This window comes from Zingiber officinale, chromosome 4A (genome assembly GCF_018446385.1).
Source record: "Zingiber officinale cultivar Zhangliang chromosome 4A, Zo_v1.1, whole genome shotgun sequence".
NCBI classification, from domain to species: Eukaryota; Viridiplantae; Streptophyta; class Magnoliopsida; order Zingiberales; family Zingiberaceae; genus Zingiber; species Zingiber officinale.
The window spans coordinates 97,688,461-97,706,488 of NC_055992.1; the positions used below are offsets into that span (position 1 = coordinate 97,688,461).

The 18,028-nt window shown below is 36.5% G+C and overlaps 2 protein-coding genes across 3 annotated transcripts; one reads left to right on the forward strand and one right to left on the reverse strand.

The window, feature by feature from the left end:
* Positions 1–648: 648 nt before the first annotated feature.
* Positions 649–14,000, reverse strand: LOC121970288 (F-box protein At1g78280-like). Its single transcript, XM_042520895.1, has 16 exons — positions 13,777–14,000; positions 13,243–13,350; positions 13,048–13,100; positions 12,803–12,945; positions 11,454–11,651; positions 11,175–11,374; positions 8,997–9,096; positions 8,327–8,917; positions 8,054–8,176; positions 7,753–7,833; positions 7,363–7,667; positions 7,036–7,269; positions 5,660–5,744; positions 5,346–5,565; positions 4,201–4,381; positions 649–990 (listed from the first exon to the last, which is right to left on the reverse strand). The coding sequence occupies exons 1-16, from the start codon at positions 13,908–13,910 to the stop codon at positions 852–854; spliced, it is 2,895 nt and encodes a 964-aa protein (XP_042376829.1). The 5' UTR covers positions 13,911–14,000; the 3' UTR covers positions 649–851.
* A 121-nt stretch (positions 14,001–14,121) lies between these two features.
* On the forward strand, positions 14,122–17,647 carry LOC121970290 (polyadenylate-binding protein 3-like). 2 transcript variants are annotated; one of them, XM_042520896.1, is made up of 6 exons: positions 14,122–14,369; positions 14,438–14,540; positions 14,860–14,930; positions 16,912–17,103; positions 17,192–17,319; positions 17,411–17,647. In XM_042520896.1, the coding sequence occupies exons 1-6, from the start codon at positions 14,268–14,270 to the stop codon at positions 17,454–17,456; spliced, it is 642 nt and encodes a 213-aa protein (XP_042376830.1). In that variant the 5' UTR covers positions 14,122–14,267; the 3' UTR covers positions 17,457–17,647. The 2 variants fall into 2 exon arrangements, with proteins under 2 accessions (XP_042376830.1, XP_042376831.1); XM_042520897.1 differs by lacking the exon at positions 14,122–14,369 and adding an exon at positions 15,837–16,364 and having other exon boundaries at positions 14,469–14,540.
* Positions 17,648–18,028: the final 381 nt, after the last annotated feature.

The window sequence follows — 18,028 nt, forward strand, 5'->3', positions numbered from 1 at the left end:
TCTCTTTAATTATTTTCTTAATTCTTTTTATGTAAATATTAGTTTTAATCAAGTTGTAAAGATCAAGAAGGGTGTTCATTTTTTTAGGATAATTCACCCTCTCTTACCGACCTCAAAGGGACCATAGTTATAATAATTATAATTTTATAACTACTATATATTATAATAGTTATAATTTAATAATTACTATCTGTGTTTATAATAATTACCGTTTCTAATTTCTATAAAATAAATATTATTAAATAATATAAGTCTATATTACAGTAATTATAACTATTAAATAAAATATATCAGCCGATTCATAATTTAATGTGTACATTAAAAATAATAATAATAATAATAATAATAATAATAGTAGTATTTTAACGAGAGTCGATGGAGTGGAATGCCGTTTTTATAGAAAAAAAAAATTGAAAGAGACGCCCTTCTAAAAAACAGAGACGCTGTTTTTTATTTGTCTTTGAGTTTAGCGTTATAGCCGTTCCACTTTGACTCGTCATGCTTGAATTGACTTTTCTATGCGCTCTGGTTTCACAAGTGGTAAGACAATTTTAGTCATGGCCGCCTAAATATATATTTTTTAAAAAATGATCCATATATGAAATATATCTACCTGGAAACAAAATAAATACAATACATAAATGTTCATATCAAAGATAATTGCGAATTTTATTTTTTTAGGAAATTATGCTCCTCACAATGCCTAACAATCAAATAAGAGATTTCACAAAAAGAATAATATACAAACCATGATCTAATACTGGTAGCGCAGTCAAAGTATCGATTCCTGTGGTTAGTTAGAATCTATCATAATTGTTAATTCAGTGGTATAATTGGCAGCAATTCTTGTTTCAACGAGGGCATTGGTATTTGTTTAGTTCACCCCAAACGGTCTCTTCCACTTCCTCCCAAGTCTCCGCAGTCCTCAATTCTTTCCACATACTGAAAATGGCTCCTAGAACATTCTCATCATGTAAAATGCAATAGCACCTGAAAATAAAAGGCAAAACCATAATAACTGATGACACAATGATTAGACCGAATAACTTAATGGATTCTTGGTTGAAACTTGAAAGCAACAATAACATGCATCAGAAATCATTAATACCATATACAGTTTGATTATTGTTAACTTGATCATTTAACTAGATAATATTGAAGTGTATGAATAGCTTGGTATCACGAACTGACTTAGATTATCTAATTCACTAATCTGATTATGCAACTAGCTGATTCCATTTTTTCAAAGAGAAAAAAAAGAAGGATTAACTAGTTTGAACTTTATGCATTAGTTCAACTATGTTTAACCAACATGGTGAGATGTACTCGAATCGATCACAAGTAATTATCACAGAGAATGGAAAGCGGGTTTCATGTGCAATCTATGCTAATCAGGTGAAGTTAAATAAAACATAAGACGGTCAGAATTATGTAGGCCGAAGAAAAGAAAGTGATCTTGGCTTGAGGGACTTGAAGGCATGGAACCTTGCGTTGTTGGCAAAGGTTCTATGGCGTATAATGGACAAGCAACACTCACTATGGTTACGATGGGTACACCACACATATTCAGAGCAAGTGGAGACATGAGAGATGTAAATTAAGCGTACAGACTCCCCCACTCATTAAGAATGTGCTACACATTAGAGATAGTACATTAGAGATAGTATTCTGATAGCTGCAAGCAGCCCAGAGAGACTACAAGACAAACCCTAGTTGTTTGGTTTAGTCAGAGAAAGGGGGGGTGTTTCGAGGGCCTATATTTTAGAAAAGCTAGACCTAGGAAACCATGGGTAAAGATAATTTGGTAGAAATACATTCAACCAAGCCACACTTTCACACTATGACTATTAGCGCATGGGAGGCTCCCTGCACGAACTAGACAAGAGTATTTGGAGGATAGGTGATGTACTTTTTGCCAGAAGGAGGAGGAGATACTTGACCATGTGTCCTTTCGATGTGGGACGATCAACCAACTTTGGGGGAGGATCAGAGCATGGCTACAAATGCGACTTGAGATGGGTACATACTGGTGCATGCTGCAGACATTCAGGCTCCAGTGTCGGGGGATTTCCACACTGATGAGGGCATGCCACCTAGCCATGTCAGCACTCGTGCATCATGTTCGAAGGGAAAAGAACAACAGTATGTTTGAGGGGATGCATTTCAATGGGAAGTTTTCAAGAAGATACAGATCCATGTTAACAGGACGCTTGACGTATACTCAGATCAGGCACTTAGGCAAGGTTGACATATTTTGCGGACATGCAGTTTTTTTGTTATTACCCCATTACAAACTCATCATACTTTTACACATTCATTCCTCCGCTTGGGAGCTTGAACTCTACTACACATATAAGTTAACTAGGATTGTGAGGGCATACATTTTTGGTCGGGCCATGAATGAGAGGTACATTTTGGTAGCAGTCATATAGACAACGAGCATGCATCTTAGAGTTGATAGAGAACATGTATATAGTTAGGCCTCAGTTTCAACCCCTAGACGATTTTGGGAGATTGCATCCTGCATACGCATGGAGCTTTGTCGTGTTCAAGTGGTCTACTAGACCTCGGTCACCTACTCGGCTGGCGTGTGGATAAACATGAGTAGTTGCCCTAGGTTGGAGTAGACATTTTTGTTACCTCACATAGGGGTCTGGAGGGCATATATTTTTTGTTACACATTGTATGGAACTAGGGACATTATTGAGGGCTAGCGTCGTGTCAAGTCCAAGTAACTGCCATGGTCAAAAAAAAAAAACCTTGTTTAGTACCTAATTTGGAGGATTATGAGACATGGATTCATATAAAGTAGTAGACCACCAGCTAACACTTCGATGAGGTGGACAACAATACGGCCTATGAGAGATACCCCTTAGATACATGTAGACTCTTTATACACATGGATTTAGACACATGAAGACATCTTGAGGAGAGGACTGATTTGGATGCAGTGTTCTTCCGGGGGCATCTCGTCAGTATGGATGGAGCTTCATTAGCTTTAGGTGAACACATTTTTGGGAGTTGTGCAAACATCGAAGTGAGATTGTGTACATCTTGGGTTGGTGAGTGAGAGCATATGTGAGTATGTACATCTCGAGCCGGTGAGAAGTGGAAGCTTCCACCGTGTTCGAGAGAGAGTGCATTGTGGGATTGTCTTATGGGTGAGAGCATATACACTATTGGTGAGAATGTATAGGTGAATAGATCCACCTTGGATGATCTATCTAGTCCGCAACAAACGCCTAACGGTAAAGACATTCCAAATCTGTTTATGGTTGGAGTTTTGCCAAAAAGCCTAAGAGGGTGAATATCCACCTGAAAGATCTATTTAGTCCGTAGCAAATGACTCACAGTAAAGACACACCAAATCCGTTAATAGCTGATCACTTGCTAAAAGTGACTAGGGGATGGTGGCACGTACAAGTTGGATGATGAGGCTCTAGATGATGTTGTAAGCAGATGAAGACTAGGACTGAGGCTGACAACGGGCTATTAGCATATCCACATATTTTTAGTTACACTGCACTGGAGATTAGAGGAGCCGAGCCCCTAGAGGATGGAGATTGACAGAGATGATGGTGGGCTACATGCAGATAGAGGCACCTACAGGAGGCGAATGTTTTGATAGTGACGATAGCTTTGGGTTGATACTTGATCTCCCATGTCCCAAATGACAGATGAGTAGTTGACCGAAGGATGATACATAGAGAGAGTGATGGCACCTGTGAGCACATGTACGTCATACCTTAGTTCCCTTTTCAGATCTGACATTTGTAAGACATGACATGAGAGGCGATCCTTGGTTGTTATTGTATGGTTGTGTAGTTTTTGATGATATAGATTTACCTTTTCATAAAAAAAAAAAATCAAACAAAAGATGTAAGATACTGAAAAATTATTCAACTGGCTGTAGTGAAGCAGTTTGATGACTGATTAAGTTTACATTCCTGAGTGTGATACTGATATTGAATCTAGATGACTTATATTTAAGTGACTGACAATGGCAACTGACTATTTTCCATCCTAAACCAACTCATTGAAACTTGGTGGTTTCAGTTAGACCCAATTCTATTTGAAGCATTTTCTGAATTTAATTGCTGCCCTCTTGTTGATGAACAATATAAACAGTTGTGACAATGAGACCAAAATGTAAAAAATACGAGTAGAGAAACATAATCTACAAGTTTCATGCTTACATACATGGTACGATAGGATGTTCTTTTATATCTCTCCAGATTCTCAGATACCGTGCAAGGGAGCCAACCATTCATTGATGCCTTTGATAGGGGAAGTCCATAACTTTCCAGAAATTGTTTAAACAAAACTAGTTCTCCTCTGAAAACATCGAGGTATATTGGAATCAAGTCGTATAAAGGATCACCTGAACAACAAATAGCACAATATCAGTTTTCTACTGATTTAAAAAACACACCCAAAAAACTGTTTCTCATAGGAAGAATAAAATGTACACTAGTAAATAGTTATACAATTCATGGTCAGAAATGAACCTAAATTTCAATGATCTTAATTTACTACTTGCGTTTATGCTCACTCATGTATGTATATACTGCTGTCTGTTCAACCAATTGATTATGCCGAAGTCAAATATCTGCATTTTATTGTGTTCCATAATGTTTGCATTAAAGAAAAATATGAAATAATATATTGATAATGCTAAAGTCACAGGAAGCTTGCCACGCCTTTTGAGGAAGAGTGTTAGTACAAAGCAGGATAGATTACAATAAGAGGAATAATAATATTTACACCTAAGATATTCTGAACCAGAAAGCATCCTGAAAATATGGAATATAAAATGCATCAAATATAAGTTAAAAAAATAGATATAGAGCTCCAGCAAAAAGAAAACTAAAAAACAGGCCAGTTGAAAAGAAACACATAAGAGGTCAATGGTGGTATTAAAAAAATGGCATGTTTATTATTTAAGTTTTCATAAATTGTCATACATCACATAAATTTGCTACATTTGCATCCACGTTTAATTATGTTTACGAGCAGAGAATGCTCTTTCACATGCAGATAACACCCCAGATATCCTTTCTCGCCAACAAATATGATAAAGATACTGAAACTTATTTTCTTCCACTTGACCAGAGTGAAAAAGTTTCACAGATTTTAAACACTACTGACAATCACTTATACATGAATGTCTCTAATTTATTATGATATAACTTCCTTAATATACTAATTTTTAAATATTTCCCAATACCTCTATTTTCAATGTTAATCCAAGAGTCAAATATCAACTTTCTAATGCTCAAAAGGATTGGTAACAAACTTGAAAAATAACATTGTTTTTGGTGCAACTGATACGAGCAGTTACCTACCTATTGACAGATCACTGAAATCAATAATGTGAGTGGCCTGCAACTTCGATATATTTTGCTCTGCATCAAGAGCAATTAATTCCCCATTAGCCGTTGAAGGTGAACATGAAGGATGCCCAAAACTAGGAATAGGCTGACAGTATTCCATGAGAATGTTATCATCCATTATATCTGAGTGTATCCAAGTAGGAGTACTGACTGTATATAAGCCATTATCGTCCTGCTTTAACCAACAAGATATTCTAGTTAAAAATGAATACTAGTAAACAGATATTCTAAAGAAACATTGGAAAATATGAGAATCCAAGTATCACCTTTATGAAATCAAGCAACATTCTGAGGTCATTGGGAAGGTATGCATCAGCCTTCTCTATCAGATGCCTTGGAATAGGATCACCCCTGTGAAAATTATATAACAATCACAAAATTGATCTTGACACTAATTTTCTATATTAGTCTATTAACTTGGACATTATGTAAAAGGTGTAATAGCTAGAATAGTCTAGTGGAGGAAACGAACAACAAATTGAGTGACTGGATTAAGGATGCCTAGTCAACTTTAGGATATGGAATGTGAAAATAACTGAAAAATTCACTAAACATTCCATTAGAGCAAAGGGAAGAAGATGATTTCTATTAGGTAAAGAAGACTTCTAAAATATCTAAAACATCCCTAAGGAATTAAGACACTTTATACTGGATAAACCACTTGTTCAGATCCTCTGGCCTGCAGTCCCTAGTCGCTTCCGCAATTTGCACGTGGGATCGCGGCCAGAATCCGGCCAAAATTGGCTGCAACCTCCCCTGGGTTCACCTTCCCACTTAGGTTGTAGTTTGGGTCGAGGTAGGCGGTCCGAGGCCGCTAATGGTGGGCGGACTATATGGCATCGAGCAGGGGGCGGCCCGCCCACCGTCGCTTGCCTTGACCCAAACTACAATCTGGGTGGGAAGGTGAACCCCCAAGGGAGATTGCAGCCAATTTTGGCAAGATTCTGATCGTCATCCGACGTGCAAATTGCGAAAAGGACCAGAAGAGGACCAGAGATTGTGGACCAGAGGATATGAACCTAATAAACCACATATTCTCCCTTGGTATTTGTCAGTATTTTCATTTGTCCCTTCCAACTTCAAATTGGCTACATCAATCCCATAATTCCATGTGGAAAATTAATGCGGACACAAAAATATATAAATGTAATAAAAATATCCTTATTTTCATTCTTCATTTTCCTTTTTTCAGTAACATCTTATGAATTGTATTTATTAATATTTACCGGATTGTTTATATATGTTACCATCCTTACAAGGATTGGAGCCACTATCATGAAATTGGTAGTACAATCAAGAATGAACTATGATCTTTATAGGCACTAGCTAAGATGGGGAAATCCCAACATCTGCAGTAGTAGTACAATCAAGAATGAATTGTCTTTATAAGCACCATCTAAGATGTAGACTAAGATGGGGAAATCTCAATGTCTGCAGGAGTTCATGCTGGCATCTCAATGGAAAGCATTTCTAAGCATTTTGATAATTATGCTAACTGATCCATGCGATTTGGTCTTCATGTAGCAGTACGAAATAACATAATTCTACATGCATCTAAACTTTCAAATGGTAAAATGAATCACAAGGATAAACCTAACCTAATAGGCATGCCATTCACACTGTTTTAACATCAAGCACTCACCACACACTTAAACGTTTTCGAACATCCCTTCTTCTTCTATTCAGAGTCATGATAATTAGTTCCCAGGCTACAGGAATATTAATCTCACTATGAACCGCCTGTAAAGAATCATTTTTGATCGATAATCTGTAGTTTTCGCAGAACTCAGGTAAGGGTAAGCTGTGAAGGTTTCGTAGTTGATTTCCCAAAAATGAAGCCAGATGTAAAGCATCATTCATAGAGAGTCCTTCCCGTCTGCGAAAGAGAGAAATCATATTCAGGTGATTGTGCAGGCAAGTAAATAGAGTGATCAACTATTGAAAATAAGTACTGAGAAATTCAACTCACAAATTAGCAAAAATGTCCCCTTTGCATCGTTTTGTCACTATGTAAGGCCATATATTTCTGGGCTCACTGGTTACTTGATCAGTAAGTTCAGTTTTTATCTTGCTCCATATACCAAATGGAAAAGAATTTGTCATGCAATCTCCAATAAGTTTGCAATTGGCAATCACATTTGGTATTTCTTTTCCATCCCATGGATATATTCTGAGGAAGCCATTTTCATTGGCAAGAATACCACTTGCTAAAACATCAGGAATATGATCTTTCAATGGTGAAGTAGTACTTCGAAGAAAATGGTAGAACTCAAGCTGGCAAAACACATAAAACATCAGTTGAGGGAATCCTACTACATAGTTAAAAAGAAATGCAGATGGCAATCATAGCAAGTGATACCTCAGTGCCAAGACCATGGATAGAAGAATCAAGGTTCCCTTCTACGTAGATTTTTATTACAAAGTCTGAAACAAGAAAAACCTACAGAAGCAGATGGAACAGTCTATGTTAAATGCAGAACCTGCTAGAACAATAAATTAACAAAGAAATGAAAAAGTGACTTAGCTATGGCCAAAGTGTAACATAATAACACATCTTCAAGACAAAGCCAATTCCAAGCAACAGATAAAAACAAACGACTCCTTTAATGTTTGTTAAGTTAGCACATGCTTCTAAAGAGAATACAGAAGAAGCCACTTACAGGATTGCTACCCGTGCCGACAGGAAATTTCTCATCATCCAAAGGAGGAGGCAAATTATGGCATGCACAAACTTCAACCAAACATGCATACCACTTATCAATATTTAAAGCTAGTTGTGCTCCCTATAAGCAACCAGAATTAAAAACACAAGAATTATAAATCAAATGTAATTGATAAAAACATCTTCCTTTATTTACAAAAAAGTAAAATGTCATTTTCTTGAATGTGTAAATTGTTAAACTTCAGTACCAAAATTACATAACAACTAGTACCTTCCATATCAATTCTCTTATATCTTGTTTTGAGATCCAGAGCTTACGCAACCATTCCCGCATCTCCCTTTGTCCAATAGAGTTGTCAGGACTCCAAGCAGAATTGTAGTGATCCCTATTTTCCTCCAAAAACTTAGATAAGAAGCTTATGTCATAAGAAAATTTTTCCATCTGCGTCATGCTAAGAGGCTGTGCATGCACATTTCCAGCATGCCATTGAGCATTAGGCTGAAATGGTTTGGTCAAAATATCAGAACCTTTCAACCTTTTCGCTTTTCTTAATAAGTCTGAGTCATCCAATAGCTTCATTTTAGAAAATTCATGATCTCTAGCATCTCCAGGAATACTTTCTCCAACAGCCAGCAATCCAGCGCGACATACACCCTTATGACAATGACCAGGAGTCATGTCCAGACATACAAACTCAAAATTTGATTTATTCACAAAGTTCTGTGTGACAGCAATAGTTGTCTCTAAATTTAGCACACAATGCCACCAACCACTTGGCACAAAGATTGTCTCGCCCGGCAATTGAGTGCACTCTATAGGCTTATCATGGTCAGAAAGCTGAGGATAGATGTCCAGCCACCACTACAAAATGCGAAATGTACTTTATAAAAAAAATTATGCCTATTGTATATTGGTTTAATATTTCAATTATTATGCTTACCTGTAAGGATGATGGGCTCTCTATGTTAACATCACCATCTTCTTCATTCACATGTACAGTCACACCTGCAGGTACTCTTCCAGGCGGATACAATGCCCATCTAAAGAGAAAGTTGCATTAGCCAATATCAGTTCAACTGGAGGACAAAAAAAGAAATTCACAGCTGCAGTGGCATAAAAATGGTGATGTTAAATATGGCTATCACTTATCCTGATCTACTTCATAAAAAAGAACAGCTAATTTTCAAGAATGCCTCAATAGTTGAGTTTCATAACAAATATCAACCAAAATCAACAATTGTGTAAGTATGTACATCAATATTTAACAATTATAATATTCATAGTCATTTATTAACTTGTCATCCAAAATGCTCAATAATATGTATAAGTTATATGCTCGTGATTTAATTTGACCCAAATAACACATAAAAAGGGCAACTCGACATACGAAGCTCCCGCTAAGGCGGGTGCCGGGGAAGAGTCTATTGTATGCAGCCTTACCTACTTTTGCAAAAGGGTCACAAAGCAACAATTTTACCATTGCTCCAAGGCATAACAAATATCAATCAAAATCAACAATTGTGATAATTATGTACATCAATATTTAACAATTATAATATTCATAGTCATTTATTAACTTGTCATCCAAAATGCTCAATAATATGTATAAGTTATATGCTCGTGATTCAATTTGACCCAAATAACACATAGGACTACAAATTAACAATTAAAATGACTTAAAATTTGTGCAACTAATCCATAAGGTATTCTCAATAGTAAATAGGAAGACCTGTGACATCCGATTGTGAAATAAAGCTACTTTGACATGCCACGTCTACAAGCTGATAACTATTTTGGATAAATAAATTGATGATCATGGATTTGGAAAGCTTCTGTCTAGACTATATATGCCGTCGCCTAGGCAAATTTGGAGGGGGATCACATAGAGGTGATATATTGTATATGTGGGCCACTTTTGAATCGATTTAGACTAATTAAATGACTTAAAAGGCTTACCTACCCTAGTTGTAAACTTACAACTTGTTAGTGTTAACTCAAACATTTGCAAGTGATCAACACTTTAGGAATTCACTATATGCAAGTTACTTAAATGCATATCCTATATTTAATATTGTTGACCAATATTATTTGTTATATTTCATGTGTTTCATGGTAAGCTTGGCATATATGTATTTTTCTAAGTGAAATATAAATTGTGTTGATTAATATACATTATCGGATTACTATTTTGGATAAAGAAGTTGATGACTATAGTTTTAAAAAGCTTTTGCCTATACTAGGTATGCAGCAGCCAAGGCAAATTTGGAGGGGAATCACATAGAGGCCATAAGCACTATATACGAGCCACCTTTGAATCGATTTAGACTAATTAAATGACTTAAAATCCTAAATTACCTATTTCTAAACTTGTAAATTGTGAGTGTTAAATCAAACACTTCTTTTGTAAGTGATGAATACTTTAGAAATAGTTATATGCATGTTACTTAAATGTGTATCCTATATTCAATATTGTTGATTAATATTCCACGTGTGTTGCTTGGTAAGATTGACATATATATATTCCCAAGTGAAGTATAAATTAAGTGCGTTGATTAATATCCTTTATTGTATATATGTCAGTTTTTTTATCAATATAAATATTTTAAAATATTTTTTAATGTTGATTGCATATTGCCCTCACTGCATAAGCACTATGCACAATACAGTAGGTCGATCACATACTGATACACTTTTTGTACCTAGCTATAAGTGCAACAATTTTAGTAATCGATTTATATAAATGTTATAGTTCTTGATATTGCCTATATTTGTTAAACACCTTTCAGCAATATGTAACAAATAACTAAACAAATAAGCATGGGAGAGGTACCATAGAGAACAAACCCCAAATAGATATATGCTTTCTTTACTGGAGGTGGAGCAGTGGTATACTTAAAAACAATTCAAAAGAAGTTTCAGTTAACACTCGTTTGAATTTGCAACTGCATGCAATTTTTTCCTTCTATGCTCTCCTAAAAAGTATAACTGAAAAGGAAAATCTCCATATGTGACTATTTGTTTGATATAATGAATTGATTCTTGAGGCAGCATAAAGTTGAATGATCAGTTAATCAGGCATTAAGCTAGATTACTATAATACAGCCAAGAATAAAGTGACCTCTTCCTCCCAACAAGAAGTGTGTTCCAAGCACTGGTCAAAGCTGGATCAACATGCCAAGATGCACCAGACCTTTGTGGTCCAATAATTAGCCATCTAAAAGGAGGCCGTTTTTCTAAGTCTAAGACTTCAAAAAAATCTTCACGGAACAAATATGGAACACTATAATCATCCAAGAGAGGTGAAGCAGATTCTCCGAACTGACAAAGAAATATTCAAATGTTACTAGCAATTCGACTCAACATAATTTACAAACTTTCCAATGGAATATTAGATAACCTTATCATCAAAAATGTAGAGAGGATCCTCATCGTGCTGGCCTTCCATGTAAGAGACATAATCCCTAAGCTTCATTTTGATCTTCTGAGAGCTCCTTTGAGATATCCTAAATGTAATGTCCCCATAATCTAAAGATAGCTGCTTAATAGTCCATTTGGTTCTTGCCGGCCAAGTATTAGCTAATTCTGTAAGTAAAACCTGAAAAGATAGTATGAATAGCCGAATAGGTAAGTTCATTATTAATGTAGAATGTATTCAAACATCCAAACTTGTTCAAGATTAGTCCACTCTTTCATGAGACGAGAAGTACTCCTAATATTAGACACAAGGCTTTAATAATATGGATAATTGTTAAATCTAGAATGAGTTTTTGATATTTCAATGAATATAGAATGACCTTTCAATTTTAATTAATCTACTTGTATTTTTAATTTTATAATAAATTTAGAATATTATCCAACATAATATTTTTGAATTTTTTCCAGCAATTAACTTATTACTGGATGATTATTTTGATCATTAGCGTTAAAAAATCTTTTTTAATCAACTAATTAATGTATTTTTTTATTGGTTAAAATTTCATGAAAATATTATGTAATGCGTTGTAAAAAAAATTTACATTATGTGTCAAACTAACAAGATGCAAGATTTGTCACAAAATTTAAAGTATATGCATAGATATATTAAATTGAAAGTTCATTCTAGATTTATTACTACATCAAAAATTCGGACTTGATTTAGCAATTAACACTTAACAATATGTACCAACGATTTAGCATTATCCACTAACAATTTATACCAATTAGACAGCAGCGAAATGATGTTAAATTTTTTGCACATGATTCAACCAACTTTAGTAACTGAAAAAAATAGAATAGCTGTGTCTACATTCTACAGAAATGTTACTAGTAGAACATGATTAAAAGAAACAGGACAATAATTATGATAATTAAGCTGAAAATTTTCAATGTGAGCCACAAGTTCTAAAATTGAGAAAGCCTAGTGCAAGAAGATTAGCATGGTCCATGTGCAAGAATCACACTCATAAATCAAGAAATGGTCCAAAATTTTTGCCCCCGGGCAATGGTGCAGCAGCAGAGCACCTTCTCAGTTTCCCAGATATCTAAGGATCGAGTCTCAATTTTGGCGAATTACTATCTCTTAATGGGTGGTTGACCTAAGAACGATGGCTGATGGGTCGTCTGCTGCAAGTGCTTCCCGAATTACCATGGTGGCTAGTAGGAAACCTCTGCGGGGCTGGCCGGCCACCCTAGGATTAGTCGGCATAAGCTAAATAGCTGGTGCCAACTAAAAAAAACAAAGAAGAGAAAGCCTAGTGCAAAACTTACCGGCTTTTTACAATCATATTCAGAATGAAACTCCTCCATAGTAACACTCTTATGTCTTTCCATATCTCCACTGTCCAATGTAAATGCATCCAGAGTCGTAAAGCACCTATACCACCTCTTGTATAAAAACCAAGAGTTGAATCCTAAAAAAAAAGAAATGTAACTCGATGTTTAGTCAGGATGAGTATTTCTCTGATAAGAGAGTGCTCAGATACAATAAGAGATATAGTAGAAATATCTATTACCATCAAACTGCAGAGGTTTCTCACAAACTTCAACTTTGGTGCACAGATTTTTTCTGAAGAATTAGCAATGATGAGAACAAATCAGGTCAGTGGTGCTTAGGCAGCAAACAGAGATACTGACTTTCTTCATTCCCAGAATTTTTCAAACTAAGGAAAGAACGAAATGTTACAGTTGAGAAAACCAAACGACTTAACCTGTGTAGTGTCGTTTTCTTCCAAGTGTCTTTGAATTCAAGCTGACCTCCGTCTCTGAGACACTGACTCATCCACAGTGGCTCCTCGTTGCAGAGTATGTACATTACACTAAATAAGGTTCGAGGGCAAGTCATTTCAGCAAGTTGCTAAAAAATGGAAAACAAAGAGAAGACAATGAACTCAATCGATAACTTAGATTCACATTAAGACACACGATTAAGCAAGGCAATCCCAGCCAATCCTCCAATTCAATGGTGTATATTTTGTAAGGTCACAAACTGACATTGCTGAATCATGGGAAACCACACACACGCACACAAAGATACATCGATAACACAGTGAAAGAAGCAAGCTTATCATGAGATTGAAACCCTTCTACAATCCTTGTCATTCTAACAATTCTATCTCACAAATTTCGAGTAATCAAGCATCCAAAAAGAAGAAAAACGAGTCGGAAATTTTCCATTTTGACTATCAATCAGAATCGGCAAATAGAGAAAGCAACCCGAATGGAATGTGGGGAATAACGAAGACCTGCTGACGCAAGACAAGCGAGCGAGATCGCGAGGCGTGAGGAGATCGAGGACGTCGCATAGAATCTCATCTGGGAGGACGCGTAGGTCGCCGAGGGCGTCGGGGCGCCGATCCCTAATCGCCGGCGGCTCCATGGGCGGATCGCGTGGGGTTGAGGGAAGCAGCGACGACGGTTCAATGGTAGTGGATCGGAGGGAATGGAATAATATATAGGCGCGTTGGCTCGACGCGAATGCTACGCGCACTACGCGGAAAGAAAAAGAAAACCCACAACGCGAAGGAAGCAGGATTTTTTGTTTCCTACTAAAAGGTCACAAATTTACTGAGGGCGGCCTTTCGGATGGCTTCTGCCAATCCGCGCCGAGGGTAGTTCAGTAATTTGAGAGATTGAATTGGGTAAAACTCCGTGGACCAGCAGCCTCCTGCCTACCGTACACTTGAATCTCATTCCGAATAGATCTACAGAAGAGAGGAAGGGGGGCGCGGCGGTGATGGAGGAGGAAGAGCACGAGGTCTACGGAGGAGAGATCCCCGACGTGGCTGATATGGACGCCGACGTAGATATGTCTAATCCTGGGGACACTGACATCAAGGTACTCCTTTCTCTTCTCTGGTCATCGTCTCCTCGATTTCTTATCCCCTTTTGCGGATCCCGTTTCAGGAGTTGGACGAAATGAAGAAGCGGCTCAAGGAGATGGAGGAGGAGGCCGCTGCTCTGCGGGAGATGCAGACCAAGGTCGAGAAGGAGATGGGAGCCTCCCAAGGTCTTCTTCTATTTTCTTCTCCAACTTCAATCTGGAAAATCTAGAGATCTCATTCGATTCATTTTCCTACTTACCAAAAATTTTAATGCTAGAGGAGTTTTTGTAGCTAAAGATCTGTTGATTTCCCGGAGAGTTTCTAAATTTCTGTTGCTACCAAAGCAATCGATACCGAACTATAATATATACAATGGGATGGCCGTGCATTTGCATGATCTTAGAAAATTCTCATTTTTTCGAGTAGATTATTGATTTTTCCTAACCTCATCTCATTCAGATGCATAAACATAATAGTCATTTCCTCCATCTCTTTCATTTGTAGACTCTGAAGGTGCAGCTACAAGTCAAGCAAGTAAAGAGGAGGTTGATGCTCGGTCTATATACGTTGGAAATGTAAGCTCCAAAGTTCCTTCGTCATGTCCAAAGACTTTCTAATTCAAACATAATGGTTATTATGCGCTAGCCTAGACAATACAATTCTCACATAATGGTTATTATTATCTAGCCTAGATAATACAATTTGTGTTTTTAGGCTTTTGAATCATCAGTTGAATACAATCCTCACATAATGGCTATGCCCAGAGAATTTTTAGTCTCACATAATGGTTATTTTGTGCTAGCCTAGATAATGCTGTGATTTTAGCCTTTTGGTATATCAGTTGTAGATATGTACTTATCTTTTTTGTTCAAGTAACTTATATTGTGGATGAATTTGTGACTCAGCACTACTAGTTCATTTGTTTGATATACCTTGATGAAAGTTGGTAATATGTACTCGTGATGACAATAGTGACTATCCTTGAGAATGGTAAATTTGTCTGGGATTGGTTCTTCATCCATATTATGATCCCTTCAATATAAAGCATTGGGAAGTTCCAGCAGTTTAGATTGTAGCAAACTGTGCTAGTCATCCCACATAGCTGAGTTATTTAGCACAATCTTTTTCCAAAGTTATAAAATTATACGTCGCCATTCATTCACGTGAGATATTAAGGCTCTCTACTTTCTTATAGGGTATTCATATTACTCCATCCTCCATAGAGCTAGATGCTCAAACATCTTTAACACATTTTAAAAGCAGCTGCTTTCTAACTCCTACAGTTTTATTATTATAAATGTTTTTGTAATCTTACCTTACAGTATCGATTTCTTCTTATGAATTTGTAAGAAGGTTGCTTTAAATGTGCTAGAATTACTAACACCATTTGTTTTTTCGTTTTAATCATCAATAAATTTATTGTGATGATTTTTTGGCAAATTCAGTTAATACTTTAACTGTACATTTAACAATGGTTGCAGGTACCAATATTCTGTTTATGAGTTATCTGATATCCTATTTTTTGTGGTGCCTGAACCTCTTATGTAGATAGCCTTGTAGTGGGAAAAAAAACAGAAAGATTGTATATCATGATTGATTGAAAAAAGAGTATAAAATGAAAAAAAAAAAAAAAAAAAAGAAATAAAAGAAGGCAAAATATTGAAGGAGTAAAAGAAAAGAAAATTATAGGTTTGCAGAGTACAGTGAACTGAAAATGAAAAAAAGAAAGGTTGGAAAAGAAAAAGGATAGTAGTAGCTACTGATGTCGATTTCGAAGCTAGGAAAGACATAGTGGCCTTTTGGTATTTTGGCAAGATGAATGCAGATCCAATAGGCTATGGGCTAGATAGCTAACAGCCTGATGTTAACATAAAAGCTAAGCAGGTGGAAGTTTGAAGACACCTATTTTGTCAGCTTACCTAATTCCATTATGGCGCATATGCAACTTTAGATGTTGGAGCCAACTTATTCTTGGAGTTTCTCAAAGCATCTTATTGCATCGCGATATGGTGAGAGGTCCTTGATCTCTTGCGCATGACCTTTTAAACTTCTTTGTTGCTTTGGTCTACACACTATATACTCCTGTATGCAAGAAAACATCTCATTATGTGCCATATTTCCAGAGTACGGTTATATCTTAGCAAACAAAAGTACTATAAATTGTTTCTTTCTCGTGGTCACCTCCATTTTGTGGATAGGTTAAAATTCTCTACATTGATCTTTAATTCCACATGCATATGAAAAGTTTGTTCTGCAGTGATTAGAATGTCTAGAAAAAGATTAAAGAAAAAAAAATAGTGTTTGATGCTAAAATATAAGAGAAAATTAGTTAAGAAGGAAGATGATATCAACACAAAGATGATTGGTATACAAGTTCTATCAATGATGCAGTAAATGAAGATAAAAGAACACAGTAAAACTATTGTCCTGCAAAAGTTCCCTTCTAAGTTCGAGGTTCTCTTGAAATATCTAGGAAGAATTATTGTGATAACAAAACTTTCCAGAATTTCATTCAAGTTAATCCACTCATCTGAAAGCCTCCATTTAAATTTGCAGGTGGACTATGGCTGCACGCCTGAAGAAGTGCAGCAGCATTTCCAGTCATGCGGCACAGTCAACAGGGTTACCATCCTGACGGACAAATTTGGCCAGCCAAAGGGTTTTGCCTATGTCGAATTTCTGGAGACCGAGGCTGTTCAAGAAGCTCTGCAGTTGAACGAATCGGAGCTGCATGGCCGTCAAATTAAAGTAAAGCCAATGATCACTTGTCGACGATGTTGCACTCAAATGCAATTTAATGTAATGGCTGTTTTCCCTTTGTTCAAACGATGTGCAGGTAGCCGCTAAGCGGACTAACGTCCCAGGCCTGAAGCAGTTCCATCCACGGCGGTTCAACCCCTACATGGGATATCCCACGAGGAGGCCTTACATGCCACCTTATTTCCCTCCACCTTATGCTTATGGGTAAGCCCATTTTTCTTCCTCTCTGTGTTGCATTGTTATTGTGCAAGTAGACGAGATGATATTCAATTTTTCTCCTTGATCTTCCTTCCAGGAAGGTGCCCAGGTTCAGAAGGCCAATGCGGTACCGGCCCTTCTGATTGTGGATGTGCATCGAAAAGCCACTGCCGTGCATTTGCTGTTGGTTCATCCTTTTCTTACTGAGTGGCACATACTGAGTTTTATTGTGGCGATTTAAAGTTTCAAGTACCATTTGCTGTTTGCGTAAACCTCGCAATTGTGACTTAATTGGATCCATAATGACCATAATTATGCCTCAAGTTAATCATCATCCATTGTTTGTGTACTACTCGAATCAAGTTGATGTTTCAATTTTTAACCGAAATGATTGTGTAGTGTTAGTGGTAAATTGAATGAAGAAAAAAAAGATAACTACATAATTTAGGTCAATATTTGTTTTTCATTTGAAATGCTAGGTATTGAGGGTGTTGATATGAAATGATACTCATGATATATAATTAAAAGGTATTAGCTAGAGTCCTAGAGTCAATCATTTGATGATTGTATTATGGACTTGTTGTATCATATTTTATATAAATAAAGCATTTGGTTTTTGGTTATTATACTTACTTGTATTGGTGTCAAATAAACTAAGTATAATAACGTCCTTGAGTAGAAGGTTCTTACTTATATCAATCGATTGGTTGAATCG